Source organism: Mycotypha africana, assembly GCF_025528875.1.
Source record: "Mycotypha africana strain NRRL 2978 chromosome Unknown BDF20scaffold_5, whole genome shotgun sequence".
Classification (NCBI taxonomy): Eukaryota; Fungi; Mucoromycota; class Mucoromycetes; order Mucorales; family Mycotyphaceae; genus Mycotypha; species Mycotypha africana.
In genome coordinates this window covers 481,831-500,089 of record NW_026515729.1, presented here as the reverse complement: position 1 = coordinate 500,089, position 18,259 = coordinate 481,831, and the positions used below count along the sequence as shown (strand labels likewise).

At 38.4% G+C, this 18,259-nt stretch overlaps 7 protein-coding genes across 7 annotated transcripts; 3 read left to right on the top strand and 4 right to left on the bottom strand.

Annotated features, from left to right (window-relative positions):
• Positions 1 to 24: 24 nt before the first annotated feature.
• Positions 25 to 704, bottom strand: BDF20DRAFT_905953 (nucleophile aminohydrolase; the record flags this gene model as incomplete). The annotated part of the gene is made up of 2 exons (XM_053083221.1): positions 25 to 324; positions 420 to 704. The coding sequence occupies 2 exons, from the start codon at positions 702 to 704 to the stop codon at positions 25 to 27; spliced, it is 585 nt and encodes a 194-aa protein (XP_052936128.1).
• Positions 705 to 1,395: 691 nt separating this feature from the next.
• BDF20DRAFT_868083 (OPT oligopeptide transporter protein-domain-containing protein) lies at positions 1,396 to 4,145 on the bottom strand. Its single transcript, XM_053080924.1, has 3 exons — positions 3,847 to 4,145; positions 2,604 to 3,767; positions 1,396 to 2,514 (listed from the first exon to the last, which is right to left on the bottom strand). Exons 1-3 carry the CDS (start codon positions 4,034 to 4,036, stop codon positions 1,769 to 1,771), a joined length of 2,100 nt encoding a protein of 699 aa, XP_052936127.1. The 5' UTR covers positions 4,037 to 4,145; the 3' UTR covers positions 1,396 to 1,768.
• A 1,323-nt stretch (positions 4,146 to 5,468) lies between these two features.
• BDF20DRAFT_868078 (DHHC palmitoyltransferase-domain-containing protein) lies at positions 5,469 to 8,073 on the top strand. The gene is made up of 6 exons (XM_053080923.1): positions 5,469 to 5,920; positions 6,023 to 6,207; positions 6,317 to 6,418; positions 6,505 to 6,617; positions 6,688 to 6,852; positions 6,941 to 8,073. Exons 1-6 carry the CDS (start codon positions 5,537 to 5,539, stop codon positions 7,684 to 7,686), a joined length of 1,695 nt encoding a protein of 564 aa, XP_052936126.1. The 5' UTR covers positions 5,469 to 5,536; the 3' UTR covers positions 7,687 to 8,073.
• Positions 8,074 to 8,455: 382 nt separating this feature from the next.
• BDF20DRAFT_912806 (uncharacterized protein) lies at positions 8,456 to 10,035 on the top strand (the record flags this gene model as incomplete). Its single annotated transcript, XM_053083991.1, has 2 exons — positions 8,456 to 9,366; positions 9,474 to 10,035. The coding sequence occupies 2 exons, from the start codon at positions 8,456 to 8,458 to the stop codon at positions 10,033 to 10,035; spliced, it is 1,473 nt and encodes a 490-aa protein (XP_052936125.1).
• A 952-nt stretch (positions 10,036 to 10,987) lies between these two features.
• On the bottom strand, positions 10,988 to 12,376 carry BDF20DRAFT_912805 (CRAL-TRIO domain-containing protein; the record flags this gene model as incomplete). The annotated part of the gene is made up of 4 exons (XM_053083990.1): positions 10,988 to 11,259; positions 11,337 to 11,631; positions 11,932 to 12,018; positions 12,095 to 12,376. 4 exons carry the CDS (start codon positions 12,374 to 12,376, stop codon positions 10,988 to 10,990), a joined length of 936 nt encoding a protein of 311 aa, XP_052936124.1.
• A 1,408-nt stretch (positions 12,377 to 13,784) lies between these two features.
• On the top strand, positions 13,785 to 15,316 carry BDF20DRAFT_484168 (uncharacterized protein). Its single transcript, XM_053075571.1, has 4 exons — positions 13,785 to 14,205; positions 14,276 to 14,352; positions 14,424 to 15,063; positions 15,225 to 15,316. Exons 1-4 carry the CDS (start codon positions 14,036 to 14,038, stop codon positions 15,235 to 15,237), a joined length of 900 nt encoding a protein of 299 aa, XP_052936123.1. The 5' UTR covers positions 13,785 to 14,035; the 3' UTR covers positions 15,238 to 15,316.
• A 400-nt stretch (positions 15,317 to 15,716) lies between these two features.
• BDF20DRAFT_794446 (kinase-like domain-containing protein) lies at positions 15,717 to 17,838 on the bottom strand (the record flags this gene model as incomplete). The annotated part of the gene is made up of 4 exons (XM_053076249.1): positions 15,717 to 15,937; positions 16,282 to 16,687; positions 16,778 to 17,050; positions 17,122 to 17,838. Coding segments are annotated over 4 exons (1,617 nt in total), but the record flags the coding sequence as incomplete, so codon positions are not given.
• Between the last annotated feature and the right edge of the window lie 421 nt (positions 17,839 to 18,259).

Here is an 18,259-nt window from a genome sequence, read left to right as displayed (position 1 = left end):
GATATAATTATTAAACCGGCTGTTTTACAATTCAACTTCATGAATACCATCCTTATCAACCAACTGAACCTTGAATTTTGGCATATTGACGATGAATCTTGTCTTCAATTCTTGTATACACATAGACATCAGCTTCTTTGCTTCTTCAACGGTCATATTTTCTTTATAATATCTATCCATAAGTGATGTACAGAAATAGGCACCATAACCCTGTGCGCAATAGGGTAATGATGCCATAGCTCCAAGATAATCGATCCAGAAGAGCTCTGGCTTTTCTTTTTTCACATCATAACCACCAATTATCAAGTTGACTGAGTACGGATGCTAAGCAAAATCAATAGTGCGTAACAATGTCAATAATGTGTTATAGTTTTTCAACGGAGTGTTGATTTCAGAAATCGTCACCTAAAAATACTTACTCTGCTTCTGAGTGATTCAGCCAACTTGCCACGAGTAAATGTGGCGGCAGCTTTTGGACTGAGTGAAATACCGTTCTTGATACCATAAAGCTTAATGTTGCGTTGGATGAACTCTGCGAAATTAACAGTATCACCAGGTTCACCACTGTAAAGCATCAGTGTATGCGCGTTCAACTCACGAGATTTATCTTCTGTTCCTTTCATTACGACGATGCTACGAGCACTAGTAGTGTCAGCTGCAAGTAGTGTAAATCCATTTCCTGTAATTCCAAAAAGGCACTCCATTTCTTTGTATTTTAAAGTATAAGTAAACTGAGTAAAGAAAAACGAATAAAAGTAACAGCTATTAGCTATAGCCAAAGAAATTCCACTTTAAAAAAAAAAATCAAAAAATACGTAATCAATTCAACAACGCGCAATGCTACTGACTCTTTTGAAAAGCGGAGCTGGATAACGTTTTCTTTCGGCTCGAATTTACCCCTGAACGCCATTGCAAGATTTTACTGTACTTGTTTGTATGATGGTTGTGGTTCAAAGCAAAAAAAGCCATTAGACCTATGTAGATTGTTCAAACCTATTTGGCAAGGTCTAGACAAGTGCAGAAAAGGTGGATGCGGGTAAAGAAGATGTATGCTCAGTTGCATTTTTTTTATCAGAACCAACACATAAGGATCAAATAAACAAAGCCAACAAGACATAAAAAGCACATGAAACGTACAAAAACATATTTTGACAAATGTATAGGATGGGAGCATTGCGGGTCGCTTTTCATATCTCTCCCTTTCGGTAGAAAACCGCTGTCCTCTATAGCCCTTTATTAGACAGACTAATTATGTGAATACACTGCTTGTCTTGTATTTACTAGCAATATCGGTATCGGCATGGCTTGAATAAATCTTGATTTTATAACTTCTTTCCGCAGTCGAAAACTGTTCTCAATACCCTTTTTTATTCATGTTCTTGACGTCAACTGATAGAATTCATAGTGTACCCTTCCTTTGGCTCTAGGGCCGTTTTCAGTTACGTTTTCATACCTTTAAACACAACACCTTCAGTTGCCGCAAAGACCGGTGTGTGTATTTATTATGGTGAGAGGCATTGCTGAAGAAGTCTTGGATTTCGTCTGTTATATAAGGGAAATGCTAAGTTGTGGGGCAATTTATTAACTTGATATTAAACTTATACGAAAGGAAACTACATGATATAAGAAAAGAAATAAATGTATATATTACATAATTGAATGGTATTAGGAATGGTTGATCAAATGTATGTGTTCAACTGTCATCTTGCAGCACACATTGCACATTTGCATAAATAAAGTACAGTTAATTTTGGAAGGAGGGGGTTCTTTAAGGACAGTTCTCTAACAAGCCTTCTATACAAGAGCCCGTGAAAGGATAGGGTGCTACGTTTGTTAACTTGAAGACGGCTTGAAGAATAGCGGAAATACCCTGACCAGCAATCATACCTCCTGCGGTACTGTACATGTAATTATCATAAGCTGTACCATCGATACGTTTCCAGACTTTACCAGCGACCCAACCAACAAACATGGAAAGTGGGACTTCGGGACTAGTGTTGATCATGGCAATACCAATGGCTGAAACAGATGGGAAGTAGCGATGATACTTCTGGGGCACCAAAAATTCACGAATGAAGGGGGCAACCACACCTACAGCAGCAGCAACAGCCGTGACAATAATGCCAGCCTTGGTTAAAGGCTCGCCACCGCCTGTGAGTAACAGAGTAACATTATACCAAGCTTTGACAGCCACCAAGCCAAATTCACACTCAGCATTGAGGTCAGTGCTGACCACACAAGGATAAGCTTCTGCAAAGAGAATGAATAAACCAACGGCAATGCCAATAGCGAAGAAGGAAGCAACAAACTGAGCCCAGAATTGAGATCGAGGTGAAGCGCCTACAAGTTGACCTGTCTTCAAATCACCCACCATGTCGACGGCTTGAGCAGCAGCGGAAGCAGAAATATTACCGGCCATCAAATTGTTTTTACGAAGCTGCTTAATGTCGCTGTCGGGCATACCAGCGAAGATAAGTTGAGACATTTTACCAATGGATCCAGTGGGATTGATATCTAAAGAATGAGGTCGTACAAAAGGAGATGAGAGAACATGAGGATTTGACATGGGGGTTAACAAAAGGATGGATAGTATGCAAACTTACCAGTTTCACCAGCAGCTTGGACACCTACAAAGGACAAAATAAAACCAAGAATGACGGCCACAATGGATTGGTACACAGGCATACCAAAATACTCGCCCATAATGGCACACGTGAAAATAATAGAAATGAAGACACCTACAACCCACCACCAAGCCGGCACTAATTCACTCTCTGCAAAAATTTCATCTGCGTCCAATTCAGGGTTCATACGTCTTAGTTCGGCTTCTGACAATTGCTTTCTGAGCAGGTGAGACTTAATCCAAGAATAGCCATTGCGGCATACATTATAAAGACCGATGGCACCACCTTTGACACCACGCCAGAGAGACTCGTAGCGTACAAAAAGTTCAGCAAAAGATGACAAGACCATTAAGGCGATACCTGGCCACAAGAAGAAGGATTGTGTCGTAGGGCCTTTGGAAGTGATACCGTAGGCAGCGACGAAATAGCCGTTGACCACAAGACAGGGGCCAATGACACCAAACAGTAGCAAGGAAGAAATGAAAAAAGACAACACGGTAGAGCCGGGTGTCATCAAACCTGCTCCAAAGAAGGGGAAATCCCAACGGAAACTCCAGCCCCAAGTAGCGTCGGCACTCATGAGAGGAATGTAGCCAGCGTCATGACCAATCCACCATAGAATGTGAATGGTGTCAAAGAAGGGGACCCAGTAAGAAATTAAAGTCCAAATGAAGGAAATAAGAAACCAGATTCCCATCCACATGGCCTTTCGCATGGCTTCCTTTTCTCCTTCGACAGTGTCATGCAGAGATAGAATGGTAGTAGCAGCAGCACGAGGGGTTGGAAATGTCAAATCCTGCTTGACCACGAAATGCTGACGAAGAGGGACGGCGAAGAAAAGGCCATAGAAAGCAGCTGAAATGGTAAACAGAACGAGTGCAGCAGCATCGTCTTTTGGTGTCGTCATTAAACCTAGTTTATACATGGCAGGAATACCAGAGACAAAGCCAGCGGAAAGACCGCCAGCGGTTGTAGCAGCAGATTGTGCAGTACAATTCTCTTTAGGTCCGAAATAACCACCACCCCATCGAGGTGGCAGAATACGAGAAATAGGTTTAATGATCGCAAAGGAAAAGATGGCACCGAAAAGAGAAGCACCAAAAGTCCAGCCTATTTTGAGCCCCAGATATGTATTTGAGGCAGCTGTAATGGATAGCAGTATGTAAGTTTATGATTTGTGATCTTCTTAATGCATAAAGAAAGTATATAAAAGAGACATTACCAACCAAACAACCCAAGAGTGAGCCGATGATGGACGCACGCCAAGTAAACTGATATTCTTCTATGTGATGTTCTTGATTTTTGTATTCATCTTCCACAATTATCTCCTCATTGTGCACAGATTGCAGATCATACTCTATCTTTTTGTCTTCGTAGTCAGGAGGGTTGTTGCTATTTTGCAATTCTGACATAACTCTTTATATTAGTAGTAGCGTTTATATGGTGAAATGTTTGGACGCTTTTTGATAGTTTAAAATTATAGAGTGGCGAATAGATGGATACTGAAAGACAAGAAGAAAGACGTTACTGTAATGCAAACACAATCTATTAAATAGGCCTTTTTTTGTCTGATTTGATGTTTGATAGAAAATAAGCAGACAATAGATAGAGTGAGCGGGGAAAGTAAGTTAACATTTTAAACCAATGGAAAGCATTATAAGTAAACAGAGATACTCGATAGAGATCCAATCAAAAAGATAAAGTTTGCTCTTGAGTATAAGTATGGTTTTCGCACGATCAAAGGACAAAAAAAAGTTAAAAGTCAATCTTGAAGCGTCTCCCTATAAGGAAATTCAGTCCATTTTTGGTATTTTCGTTTTTTGACGGTAACAAGAAACATTCCATTTGTCATTTTGACTATCAAATTCTGCAAAAAAGAAATAACTGTATTTATTTTCTTGAAAAGGACATATTTGTCATTTTTGTCACGTTTTGGCCGTGGAAACTGTGGCTGACAGAAATGATCGTTGAGTAGCTTTTAACATGTGTTTCAACATACAGAATTTATCATCCTATCTTTTTATCAACAAACCACAAATTTCTTTTTTTTTTCCAAGCTGTTCAATTACCAATTCTATACCGTCAGTAACAATCCTTTCTTGTTTGCCACATGACTCATATTTCTTTGGTTTGTCCAAAAACTGCAAAAGAGAGAATGCCCGGTTTATGATTTGATGTCGGAGATTCAAGAATTTCTCTTTGGTTTCCTCTGTTGCACCCACCGTTTTACACTGGTATCACGTATTAAGGAAGTAGAGCATTCGAACGGCTAATCGTAAAATAAGAGCGGTCTCACGTATGATTTGTTCGTACTGTTGTTTGGTGCATGAACTTTAGCACTCGAGCCATCGCTTGAAGCCGCTTAAAAGGTTCGTATTGGAATTGGCTGTACCAAAATAATAGTTTGACTGTAGTTATAGGGATCGTACACTGCCCAGAGTGGTTCCAAAAAAGCAGTGCTGACGGTTGATACCGTCTCTCATATCAACCTACTCTGCTTTGGCTTTTTGCTCAATACATTGTTTGTGTAATCTCGTGTAACTTGCACACGAACGAATATTAATGTATATAATCGTGAAAGTTGAAGGTTTGGATCTTGATTTCCATTCCGTTAGTCTGTATTGGTTGAAGCATTCTCAACTCGGCATACACCACAATTATCAACGCTTTATTCTGACACAACGCGGAACGGATCGTTGTTTCATGATATTCGTGGCCATTGCGTGCAGATAGGGGAGAAAGAAGATTCTGTCCTTTTATGCTCCCCTGAAGGTATCTCATACTTTGACCTATCAGAAAAAGGTCGACTCTCTTTTTTTCCCTTTTTATTTTACTCCTGAATTTCAGGTTTACTCTTCTCCATATGTAAAAAGTTTGCTTTTTTTTTTTAAATCTCCTTCATTCCCATCGACATGAGATCTGTGTTTACCCATTATACCCATTGGTTAAGTTTAAGGCTGAGGAATAGCCGTTGTATCAGCAATATGACAACGAAGCACAATAGAAACCAATGGGATTCAAACACTTGGTCCAGACGCCACGGTTATCAGCTGCCAATTGATCAATACCTTATTGCTCAATGGATATGTCTATTGTTGATTGATACAAGCTTTTTTTGCTTCTTGATTCATTTTCTTGGAAACCCTCCGTCAATAGCAGATAAGCAGCTTCATCAAGCCACAGAGGGAAGTCTAGAACGAACAACCTCCTCACCATCGTCACCGTCATTGTCAACACCATTCCCTTCAAACAACACTATTTTTGGTTCGGCAACCATCATTTTAAGCAACTGGAAAATATCCTTTTTTTTTTTTATATAAATATACTGCTTGTGTAGAATGTTGAAAGGTCTATTGAACTTATTTAAGCTCCTTAACTCGACGTAACCCTCTTTTTACATCATGATTCTGATCAGTCTACTAGTGAAAATACTTAGCATAACCGTGTCTACCATTGAAACAGAAGATCCTGCAGTGATCGGACAACGAGGGCAGACGGCACGCAGTCAAACTTACGTTAGAAGGCTCGGTATACCAGTCATAGACAGCTATACTGGTATTTGTAATATATGCCGGGTAAAAGTGTAAATAGAACATCTGGAAAACGTATCTTCGACTGAGGAAAACGATTCGAGCAAGAAAACTCACCCTCCTCTCATTACTTTGTCGATGTTGCGTGATATCGTATTACAGTGACAAAAGCACTCGGCATTGTAAACTATGCAATAAATGTGTAGAAAAGATGGATCACCACTGCAAATGGTTAAATTGCTGTATAGGAAAACGTAACTACAAGTAAAGTAATAGCCATCCATTGCAAGAATGAGAGTAAAGCTCTCACTTTTTTTTTTTTTTTTTGCCCGACCTTCAAAAAAAAAAAGGGCTTTTCTAGCATTGATCACCACAGCATTCTTTTCCTTGATATGGTATACGTCAATTGCATTGTATGTCGTCTATTTATCCATGTATTATAAGGACCAGTTTGTTGTATATGGTAAGTACATCATGTTTATATTCTTCATGGTGTAAAGCGCTCATTTTAATCATTACCGCAATGCACACAGCATTACAGGTCTTTTACTCATCGGACGAGCAAACGTCTACAATAACACAAAAGCATCTTGATAGCATATACTACATAGGTGTGGTTTTGGCCGTATTAATAGCAATTTTGGCGCTTGTATCGACTGTCTCAATCACACGATTGTTATTCTTTCATGTTCAGTTAGGTAAATTTTTTATGGTATTTTCGTAACAAGGAGCATCAGAAAAATCTAACAAATGTACCTTCATGAAAAACTGGCTCTATCATTTCAGCAAAGGCAAACATAACAACGATAGAATATTTGAATAGTTATCAATACGCTGCGTACGAATCTGACGACGATGACGATGACGACGATGAGATAGATGATACTGACTACTGCGAATATAATTGTCGACAATATTCAGCAACAGCCACAGAAAAGAGAAACACTGAGACTAATAATAAAAGATGGGTAATCACTCGACCTTGTCAGAAGATTCATCGGATATTGAGACGCAAATCGCGGCGTACTTGGGTTTCTATCGTCAAAAAGGTATATTGCTCACGTCATATGCGGAAGAGACACTCCTTCGCTTTCTCATCCACTTCGACCATGGCGGGCTTATATTGCTGCCGCTTTTGTTCTTCGACTACCTTAAAAAAGCCTCATCTTCTACCATATACCACTCAACGCACCTTCCGCCATTATTCGACCGACGAATCGCTTGCTGTAAATGATGATAAACGAATTGATATGGAAGAATTTCTGGAAATAAGACCTATCCGGCAAAACATGAGTTTCGCTCAGGTGAGTAAGGTTGTTGAAACTGAACAAGAAGGACAGGAAGGCCCCAGTTATGAGGATGATATGGGCTTGGATTTCTCGATTCTGGACTACAGCAGTGAATCAGAAGCAGACATTAACACTACAACTGCAGTGGAAAGTTTACAACTAAAAAAAAAGGGCAGCAGTAGTAAAATCGCCAGATTGCTAGATATTTCAGAAGAAGACACGAAAGCATTATTAACACAATAGCAGGAGGCAGATGTTTGAAAATGGTACATAAACTGCAGCGAAAGGTTGATCTTGTTTTACTTTGGATATTTATTTATGTATATATATCTCTCGACCAGTCTCCATATTTTATTTCCAAAAGCGACGATACGCGCCAGTTCATATCGTTCAGTATTGCATTGAGCTCATACTTCATACTCCTTGAATAATTCATATTACATGTTCTATACTTAATTTATACCCGTCGTACTTTTTAAAATTTTTTTCAAGGAATTTACAAGAATGTCACCGTTTACTGAATAAAACAGATGCTTGCGAGCTTCACGTGCAATACCTTAGGGCACTGACGGAAGCGCAGAGTGAGGATATATTATAAATAAAAAAAATAAAAAAACTTGTTTGGAATAGGTCTGTCACTATTATGTCTCTTGTGAAAAATCCCCTTAGTGGCATAAACTATCTCGCATCACAGAAAGAAAATCACAATAAATAGCTCATCTTCCAACTTAAAATTGTTTCGACCTATCTTCAAAACAAAAGCTTATTTTCTTTTTATTTTTATTTTATATATATATATTTCTTTCGTTTGTCTCGTTACTCTTCATCTGTACTTTTATACATTACATTCTTGTCTACTTACTGTTGCCTTTTTTTAATCTTTTAATTCTTCAAATTCTGTTTTCTTGTTATCCTAAACTGTAAAATTTGCGAAATCGTGTGTATATATAGCCCTCAGCCACACAACTTTGTATAATACGTACAACATCTTCAACACGCATAGACATTTAATATGAATCATATCAGTTCTTACAATGCTTCCATTAAATTGGGTCGAGATTCATTCCCGCTGTACATGGATAAGCCTGATTCGTCTGTATTTGGTATGCTTGAATTAACAGGAACATCGCCACTAGTACCACCCGCTTTAGAGCTATACACACCACGCATCCTACTACAATTAATTGGCAAAGAGCATATGGACACAAAAATATTGAGGACCGTCATAGACAACACCTATACTATACCATCAAATGAATGGCAAATGGTAGAAGTGGAGAATCGTCATAACTATCAGCTACGTTTCGCGATCAATATACCTAGTAAGGTGTTACCAAGTTCGTTTCAGATGTTGCTCGAACGGGAATCAGTTGCAATAGGGGTAGACTATCTGCTGAAGGTATCTGTCGTGTTTCATGAAAATGACGATAAACTTGGGGAAGATTGGAAAAAACTAAGCAACGCCGTCGATGACGATATCTGTAAGACAAATGAAAGGCAAGAAGGGAAGGAGCTAGTGATCGTCCATCCAGTCTATTTTCACCGAGCATACAATCATCGTAAGAGCAGTAATAGTAGCTTCAGCCCTCTGTTGCCCGTACCTTCAGTCATACAACACCAACGGCAACAACAACAACGATGGCCAAGTAGAGTTCATTGGGGAGCCATATTCAATCAGAAGCAACAGCAAGCATGGCAGTACGAAGTTGAATATCCAAACCTATTCGAGCTTGATGACGATGCAGATGGCACTACAGGATACATTAGTATACGTCTAAAACCGACCACCCCTCGCTCACTGCAGCGAATAGGAAATAGTAGCCGTGAGTTTTGGCAGAAATACCCTGTCCATAGTGACAGCAGCATTCCCAGAGGATTTTGCTTAGTCGGTTATCAAGTGTTACAAATAGTTGAGATAGATGGGTAAATTAATTTGCGGACAAATCGTCTATGGCTAGAGAAAGCTTCCACACTAACAATATATTATATCTTACATCATTCTATTGGTCTATTTCTCAACTTCCGTACAGGTTTCAAATTTATTATCAAGTGCTTTCAGCATCTACAGAATGTATGAAACTAGCACCTTTTGATAACCACCAAGGTTGGATACAGTTGTGTGACATCAACTTTGATTTGGTGCATCCAAAACAATTTTATGATCATGAGAGAAGGGAGAATAGTCATAACGAGGACAAAGGTTATTTCACATTGCCAACAGTACCAAGATCAAAGTACCAAAGTCTAGCGGTGAATCATTGCATCAAGTTAACAATTGCACTTGATGATATGAGTACAGTGGAGATGACATTCCCAATATCGATCATTGGTTACTCTACATTATCAGTACTGAGAAAACTACCTTTCGCTGCTGCTTCCACCAATAAAATCGATATCATCAACAATAAACCGCTCGATTGTCCCAGCAGTAGTAGTGTATACAGCGTAGAAGGAAATACAAGTCAAGACAGTGCTATTGATGTGGATTCTTACCGATCCTCTACCAGCTCAGCAAGTGAGAAAACGATCACCATGAGCACTACAAAAAAACCGAGTTGCTCGAATACAGTAACAACAACCATAATAGTATGAATTCAGCATACAAAAGAAAAACGTAGTTTAAACATACATGCAGTCCATTGTTTAATCTTCTTTTTTTTGTCTTGCAGAGACGTAAGTGGAAGTGAAAAAATTATAGTCATGTATTGTAAATCTTAAACCACCAATGCTGTACCTTTTTTGGGGCTTTTTTTTTCTGCATATTAAAAATCCTAAAATTATGCACAAAGGTGATGCTCCACGTACTTCGATCGATGACATACATGCATATACATCGTATTGGACAAACCATATTCACAAGCATGTGATACATTCTATTGTGTTGAGACAATCAACCATATCTGTTTTTTTAAATGTTATCTAAGTCTCAAACATAAAGTGTGTAAAAGTCAAAGGAGCTCTGACTAGTTACAGTTGCTAAAGTCTACGAGAAGAATCAACATTGTAACTGTTAATTAAGGGACCGCAGTGGAGCCACAAACATGGCTATCATGAGTTGTGACGGAATATGGCCAATATTTTCTTCTCCATTGCTCCTCTTAAAGGGAAGTGGTGGCCATAAAAGTACAATTATATCATGCAGCAGTTGTTTACAATCAAGGATACACAAGCCTCCCAAACTTCTGGTGACTTATTACATTGATCATTCTCCCTTTTTTTGCCTTTTGTTTGTTTATTATTAATATTTTGCTCGTAACCCAAGATTGATCGATAATCATTGTTCAATCGATTTAAATATGATGATGAAGCAAGAACGATTTGTCTATTCTACAAGTCAGAAAAGCCGTACATTTTCAAATTCAAACATTTCAATCAAATACATCAGATCTTTTTTTTTTAAATTTATACAGAGAAGGCGTGATATTGACATAAAGGTAGTAAATAAAACAGAACATAAATAAGTGTGAGTAGATTGACAGGCAAAAAAATAGACAAAATTGAAGGGAATATGGAAATCAAAAGAGGGATTCAGGAAGCCAGTCTCCTAATTGTAATCAATTATTTTGTATGGCTTTCCTGTTTTTTCCAAAAGGGCATTCCAATAGGACTCCAAATCATATTCAAAGTTATACTCTCCTCCAAAATCAGATTCTAATTGATCAGGCTCAATATAATCCTTCAAATGCACCCAGTCGTTACCTATACTCTTCTCTTTCTTCCCCTCTTGTCCGTCATAAACGAACTTAATCTTATTCTTCGTGACAGGATCCATGAAAGGTGAGATAACTTTGAAAGTAGCAAAGAAAAACCAAGGCGCTACACATAATGAGATGAATTTCGTGAGTGTGAGAGAACACAAGTGATAGCTCGTACTGTATATACTATGTGCTTACATTTAACTACAAATGCAATACCCAATCTTTCAGGATAATGGTTGCCCAAAATATCCAAAAATTTTTTACAAGTGGACACACTTGGATTATGTGAAGCTGAAGAGTCCTTGAAATCTACAATAATCGCTAAATTTTCGACTAGCTCAGGCATCAAACGAATACCACGTTCCAAACAATAGACAATATGTTTAACTTGACGTTCTGCGTCTTTTGAATTCTGCAATCGGGGTCTCATAATCCAAACTGGGCGACCACATTTATCGAAGCCATTGTAATACATTTTGCCAGTTTCAGCCTAAAATTCCATAAAGCAAAAGCAGGGTCAATGACAACCGTTAAGGCAGAAGAGTGTTAAACCGCACACCACTCTATGAGGCCTTTTAACCCACCCACCCCACTCCCATCAATAGAAAAGAGCCAATAATAGAAACACATACTCTTGGTTAGCTGGCTTTCCCTTTCCAAAGCAGACCAATTGCATTTTTTATAAAGCTTTTGTCATCGTTCCTATATCCATCTTTTTTTACTACTCTCTCTTTCACCTATTCCTAAAGCCGAAAGCGCTGGCAGCAGCGAAATCAAACCAATACTTTACCTCTGGCTTGATATAATCCGGGTCAAGCTGATCAGGACGATAGTCTCTTCTCCAACGGACTGAATTCTCTAACATGATTTTTGCTTGCTAAAAAAGATGTCCATGGAGCGGCATGTTAATGTTTAGTCATCCAAACTCTGAAACCTCATTAAAAATCCTTTACCTCGAAATCCCACTTTCTAGCGCGCATGTATCGTTTAATAGTAGCCTCAGTGACAAATCCCCTTTCATTTGGGTAGTATTCATGTGTCTCTGGTAGCATTATTGACTCAATATAAGACTTCAATTTATTGACTTTTTCCTCTTGTTCGGCAGTCAAAGGTTGTTGTGTTGGTGGAGTGTAGTTAGGAGGAGGTGTTAACTTTGGATCATGAAAGACAGGTCCCAATTTCTCGTTTACGTTGTTATCAGCAGCAGACTTCTTAAATCTATTAAAAACGTTCATTTTCTAAAGGGTATTGTATTTTTCTTGATTAGAGAAAAGAAAAGGCAAAAGAAGAAAAAGAACAATAACTTTTTTTTTTTTTTTTTTTTTTATTCATGATGACGATCTCCGTTAGATCCATATCCACGGAGAATCCCTGTTTTCTTTAACAATAAGCAGAACTCAAGGCTACTATTGGTTGTAGTTGAGCTTAAATCCAAATGCCGGTTGTAGTTTATCCGCTTCTTCATCTTCATCGTACTCTAAATTCATTTGGTTGTCTTAAGAGCAACCTTTAATTGACTATTAATGGTACAAAATTGGCTCAAATAACTGAGCTGTATTAACGAGTATAGTCAGTCTGTAAGGGAGAGACAAACTACATGATATTTGCCCTTGGGAATGATTCTGAAACAATAATTTTTTTTTTCTTACTGACTTCACCAACAATGAAAGCTTTTTTTTTTCTCGTCAGATTCTTTCTCAGTCTACAATCTGATTTTGTTTCCAGTTCAATATCTTCAGTTAAACCACGAATAAGGTATCAAAATAAAGCAAGTAGTTGAGTATATTCTCATGTCTTTGTAAACTCATCTGTACTGTACCTTTGCGTACCGACCGTATATAAAGCTTTTCTTATTTATTCAATAAGAGCATACTTTCGTCTCTATCCGTTTAACCAAAAAGGTCTCGGACTTGCCTTTAAAGCCTATCTAAGAGACATTCGGTTTTCGATTTATTCATTTAAAAACATAATGAGTTGAAGCTTTTACAGGTGTGGACAATTCGTATTGCTTCAAAACTAATCATCGTTTGAATAATAGTTAGCATCCAGAAGCTCTTACTACGACTACTAACGATGATGTAAGATCTACATAAGGTTTTTTTTTTGTCCTTCTCTATTTAAAAAACTAACCAAAGGGCTGCTGTTCCGGACCTCATACCCAACTTGAGAGCTTATCAAATGTAGAACAGTTTAAAGAGAATAGCATCCTATCTAACCGCTGACGCGCCTTTAAAGAAGAAATTGGACGATTCTCTCTCACATTATTCTGCCTCTTCTGCGTCTGAACAACACATTTTTTTCGCTTTTTGACTATTGTCGCTAGTACATTGCTTCTGCTTTCTACAGATAAAAACTCATAGTATAGGGTCATTTCTGCTGTATGCATTGGCATCTTGGAATAGATGTTTTGACAGCATCAGGATTTCACCAAACTGGACCTATTTAGACACAATATACAAAAAAGAGAGGGAACCCTTGAAAGACATTGTTTTGCACTTTCTTTGAACTTATCAAAAGAGTAAAGGATGCTTAGAACAAAATGAGCAGAAATTTATATTACGCTTGGGTCTCATGAATTCTCGTGATTGACTGTTAAATATTCGATGAAATGGTAGTAGTCGTCATTGATAGTAAAACTTTGCATCGTTGATCTACTTCGCTAAGCAGCGTTAAAATGCGCCATTTTTAATTGAGAACACTGTTTGTTACTTCCTGGATATATAGAATCGCCGTGATTCCTAAACTTCTTCCGCGACTTTTTAAAGCAGCCATTTGAAACAAAAGTAAAACTTTTTCATACTATTGCATTATTATAAAGCAAATGGAGATGCGTTTTTCTTCCTCTTTTGAGTTGATTTCTCTTTTTCCGCTATCGATTGCACTTATTAGAACAAATGTCAACTTTTGGAATAGCATTAAGGGATCTCATATTGAATCTTTTTACCATTGCCGCAAACTGCATTTGTTTGCCTTTTGCGGTTTGGTCGTGTATTAAATCCTTCTTCGCAGCGTTTAAACCCACACGGCCATTAAAACCAAGAGTAGTAGCCATTACTGGCGCCAAGTAACGTGTCGCACGAACAAAACAATATATTTTGGAATCACACTCATCTCACTGTCATGGTTTTTTATAGTTCTGGTATCGGTGAAGGCATTGCCTATGCTTATGCTAAGGATAAAGCTTCTCTAATACTATTAGCGCGTAATATGGGTAAGATAACGCATGATATTTTCGCCATTCCAAACATTATGAATAACCTAATCCTCTAATGAACATTGTAGAACGTTTGGAGAAAGTAGCCAAAGCGTGTCGTGATTTAGGCTCACCCGATGTTAAGGTCGTGCAGATGGATGTATCGGATACCAAATCTGTTGCTGCCTTTTTTGATGAGAAAACCATTGAGTATGGCATTGATCTTTTTATTGCCAATGCTGGTATTGCTACTGTGCCGAATACGGGTGTGCTCAATCAAGCAGAACAAATTCTACAAATCAATACGATGGGTGCTATTGCTGGTATCAATAGTGTTTTCAAAGCTATGAAAAAGAGAGGTAAAGGAGGTCAAATTGCTGCGGTTTCTTCTGTCTGTGGATTTTTCAACCCGCCGCTTTTGCTCAGTTATGGAGCCTCCAAGGCGGCTGTTATGAGCTATTGCCGTGATTTACGCGTGTTAGGCAAAGAAAATGGTATTACAGTGAATACGATTGCTCCAGGTTATATCGCAACCACCATGACGGCTGGTTGGTCCAGGAACAACAAGTTCTTCTTTTTAACTCCTGATTATTTTGGAGAAAGAGTCAAAGAACAGTTGGCTAGAGATGTACCTCTAATATCTCAACCTTTTCATCAGTACTTTGCGTTTGCATTGATTTCAAGCTTGCCACCAGCAGCGAAGCTATGGGTCTCTGAATTTTTGCACAAGTATGTGGACCGTGCACTAAAATCAGGAAGGCAAATGACTGAAGAGGTCAAGAAGGGACAATGATCGCAATTATGAAAACTTATTTACACATACCTTATACTAAAATGAAACGCACTTTACTTTTTATGTATTGCTTGGCCTTTTTTTCAAATGGAGAAAGGCAAATCAGCTGACAGTATGTATTTATTTACAGAGAAGATTTTTGCTTTGTGTAACGAATTCAGGAAACTGTGAGAGTGAGTAAGTGTATGTGTGAGTGATATTGATGTGTGAATAGTAAGGTAATAGACATTTGGAAAAGGTATATTTTATAAATGTGATGATCTCAAGTTGGAGGATGATTAGAGTGTGTTTTCGGATGGGCACTTTTACAGAGAAGGATAAGCAGATGAAGCATGAAAGCCGAGAATAAGACATAAACCCGACTTGCAGAGAGAGAGAGAGGAGGGGGGGGGAGAGAAATATATCGATTAGTGAAAGGCTCAAGTTAATATACATGATAGAGTAAAAGCGATAGTCTATAAGAACAAAAGAAATACAGCATAGCCTTGGTTTATAATGGAGGTGATACACGAGCAGAGCTTGAAGCGGAGTTTATCGGGGTTCCTGAATTGCTCATCCCCATTGCAGTAGAAGCAGAATTACCATTTGATTGCCTCTTACCCTTCAGCATATTCTTAAGCGCACGTAGAGCATAAACTGTCAAGCCTATACCAGCCCAGTCTTCATCGTGAAGATCACGAAGATCGCCTACTGTCATTATATCTTGATCCTTTAATTTGTTAGCCCATTCATAAGCTTTTTCCGCATTGCGATGACTAGCAACAGCACAATCCTTCACAAACAATTCGATATCAGTATCGTCGGTATACTCTGTACAAAACGAAGGCAGCCAAAGATATTAGTGAATGAATGAAGCCAAAAAAAAAATTATATCGTGCTAACAGCAGGCTAACCTTCGAGTATTCTAGACACAAGAGCTTCATGAGTACTTGAACCGGCGGTCAACGGTGGTGAAGGCGAGTCATACGCGCTAGTATCTGCTTGTGTTCTCCTCATATTTGTATTTGCATTCCCTTCCTTATTGATCTCTCTATTACTTCCATTACTACCTGTTGAAACAGAACTCAATGGTGCTTCATACATGGATCGCTTTATCAGGCGAGAAGTATCAATCTTTAAATCATGAGTTAGATGATGGTGATGATCATTGTTACTTCTCTTCTTTAACAAATATTCAAGTTGTTCGTCGGAAATGGCTGGCGAGGACGCGATTGATGTAGGTGTTGATGTTAATTGATGTGTTTCTCTTAAATCTTTGAGACTACGTAGAGCATCAAAATACTTCTTCTCTGCAACACGAGCACGACTTTCAAAACCGTCACATTTCGATTCCACTTCCAATACATGTTCTGTTGTCCTTGCTAGTTCTTGTCGGGTTCTTTGAAGCTCAGATCTGATATCGTTTTCCCTTCTCCAAATAGAGGAAGCGGAACGATCGTCATCTTCTTCAACACTGTTGCTACTATTACTGTTGTTAGGCTTATCGATGTCTCTTAAAATTCTATTAATTTCTTTAGTTATATGATGCTGGTATCTCTCTGGCAGAACTTGTTCCTCGATCTAATGATTGACAGAAGAAATCAAAAAGAAAACTCAGATTTAAAGTTTTTTCAAACGTCAGACAAAGATAAATTATGTCTTATTGAATACCATTTCACGAACTACTTGCTCCGCTGTATCAGTCTCTACGTTAAAATCAAACTTGACTGACAATTTATCCATTCCTTTGAACACAACCTGGAGTGTCAAATGAATATGCGCTGGGTCTGCTGCCAGTAGAATCACATCTGGCTCGACAGCAAAAAATGTATGCTCGAGTATTTGCTGCGCAGTCATTCTTTCATCTTCGTTTTCCAAACAATTCTCAATTATTTTACGGACTTCATCATTTTGCACTTCCATTAGACTAGCAGGTTTGACTCCCTACGATAGGTTAAGCAGGGTGTAAAACATTTTAAACGGAGAAGTGACTTTTCTCAAGTTGGTATGCTTACCGATGACACCTTCTTATAGATTTGAGCAGCATTCTTACATTCACCATAGGGATATTCGCCTGTCACCATTTCTAGTAAACACATTCCAAACGCATAAATATCTACCTTTTCATTGTATCCGTGCTCTTCATACATTTCTGGTGCCATAAACTCTGGTGTACCAATAATTGTGTATTTCTTTCCCATCTTCATTTCCGCCGTACCCATATCTCCAATTTTCACTTCACCATGAGCACCGTTTATGAAAATGTTGTCGCACTTGATATCACGATGGATAATGGAAGGGTTGTGTCCATGTAAATAAGCGAGCCCTTTCAAAATTTGTCGAGACCAGCGTTTGACAATTTTGATATTGGGCAAGTTGAGTTTACGAATATACTCTCGTAATGTTCCCGAAGTCATCAATTCCGTGATGAAGACAAACTCATTTTTTTGGTACCAAGCGTCATGGAAAGCGATGATATTAGGATGACGCACAGACTTTAGAATACTGATTTCATGTTCCATTTCCTTATGGTCGATTGAGCGAGTGGCTTGAATAGCATTCCAAGCAACTTCATATCCTTCCTCACGGTCAATGGCTTTATAGACCACTTTATATGCACCTTTACCTAACAGAGTATTTAAACGAAAATAGCGCTCATTTGGTGACATATCGGCTACTTGCTCGGTATCATGGGAACGAGACTGATCAATAATTTCATTACTACTGATATATGCTATAGGAATGCCACCACCAGCAGTTGCGGTCCCAGGACGGTGTTGCTGTTGCTGCTGCAAGAAACTACCAGTATTGTGTTGTTGTTGTTGCATAGGATGATTATACAGCGTACTGCTATTACTATCTTCTAATTCTCTTCTACTTCTACAGTCCAGCGGATCATCGTCGTAGTTGACAATGTCATCTTCACAACCGAACGATGGAGAACCTGACATTTGAGTCAAACAAGGTGTAAAGAAATAAATAAATAAATAAAATAAAAATAGCTGAATATCCTCTTCTGAATAGAAACGGCTGAAGTTCTGTTCGACAGTGCTGATATGTCTAAATGTAGAGGTGTGTGAGATATCCGCTGATATTAAAAGTTTGAAAAGGAAAGAGGGTGGGTTTAATTTGTGTGTATGTGTGTGTATGTGC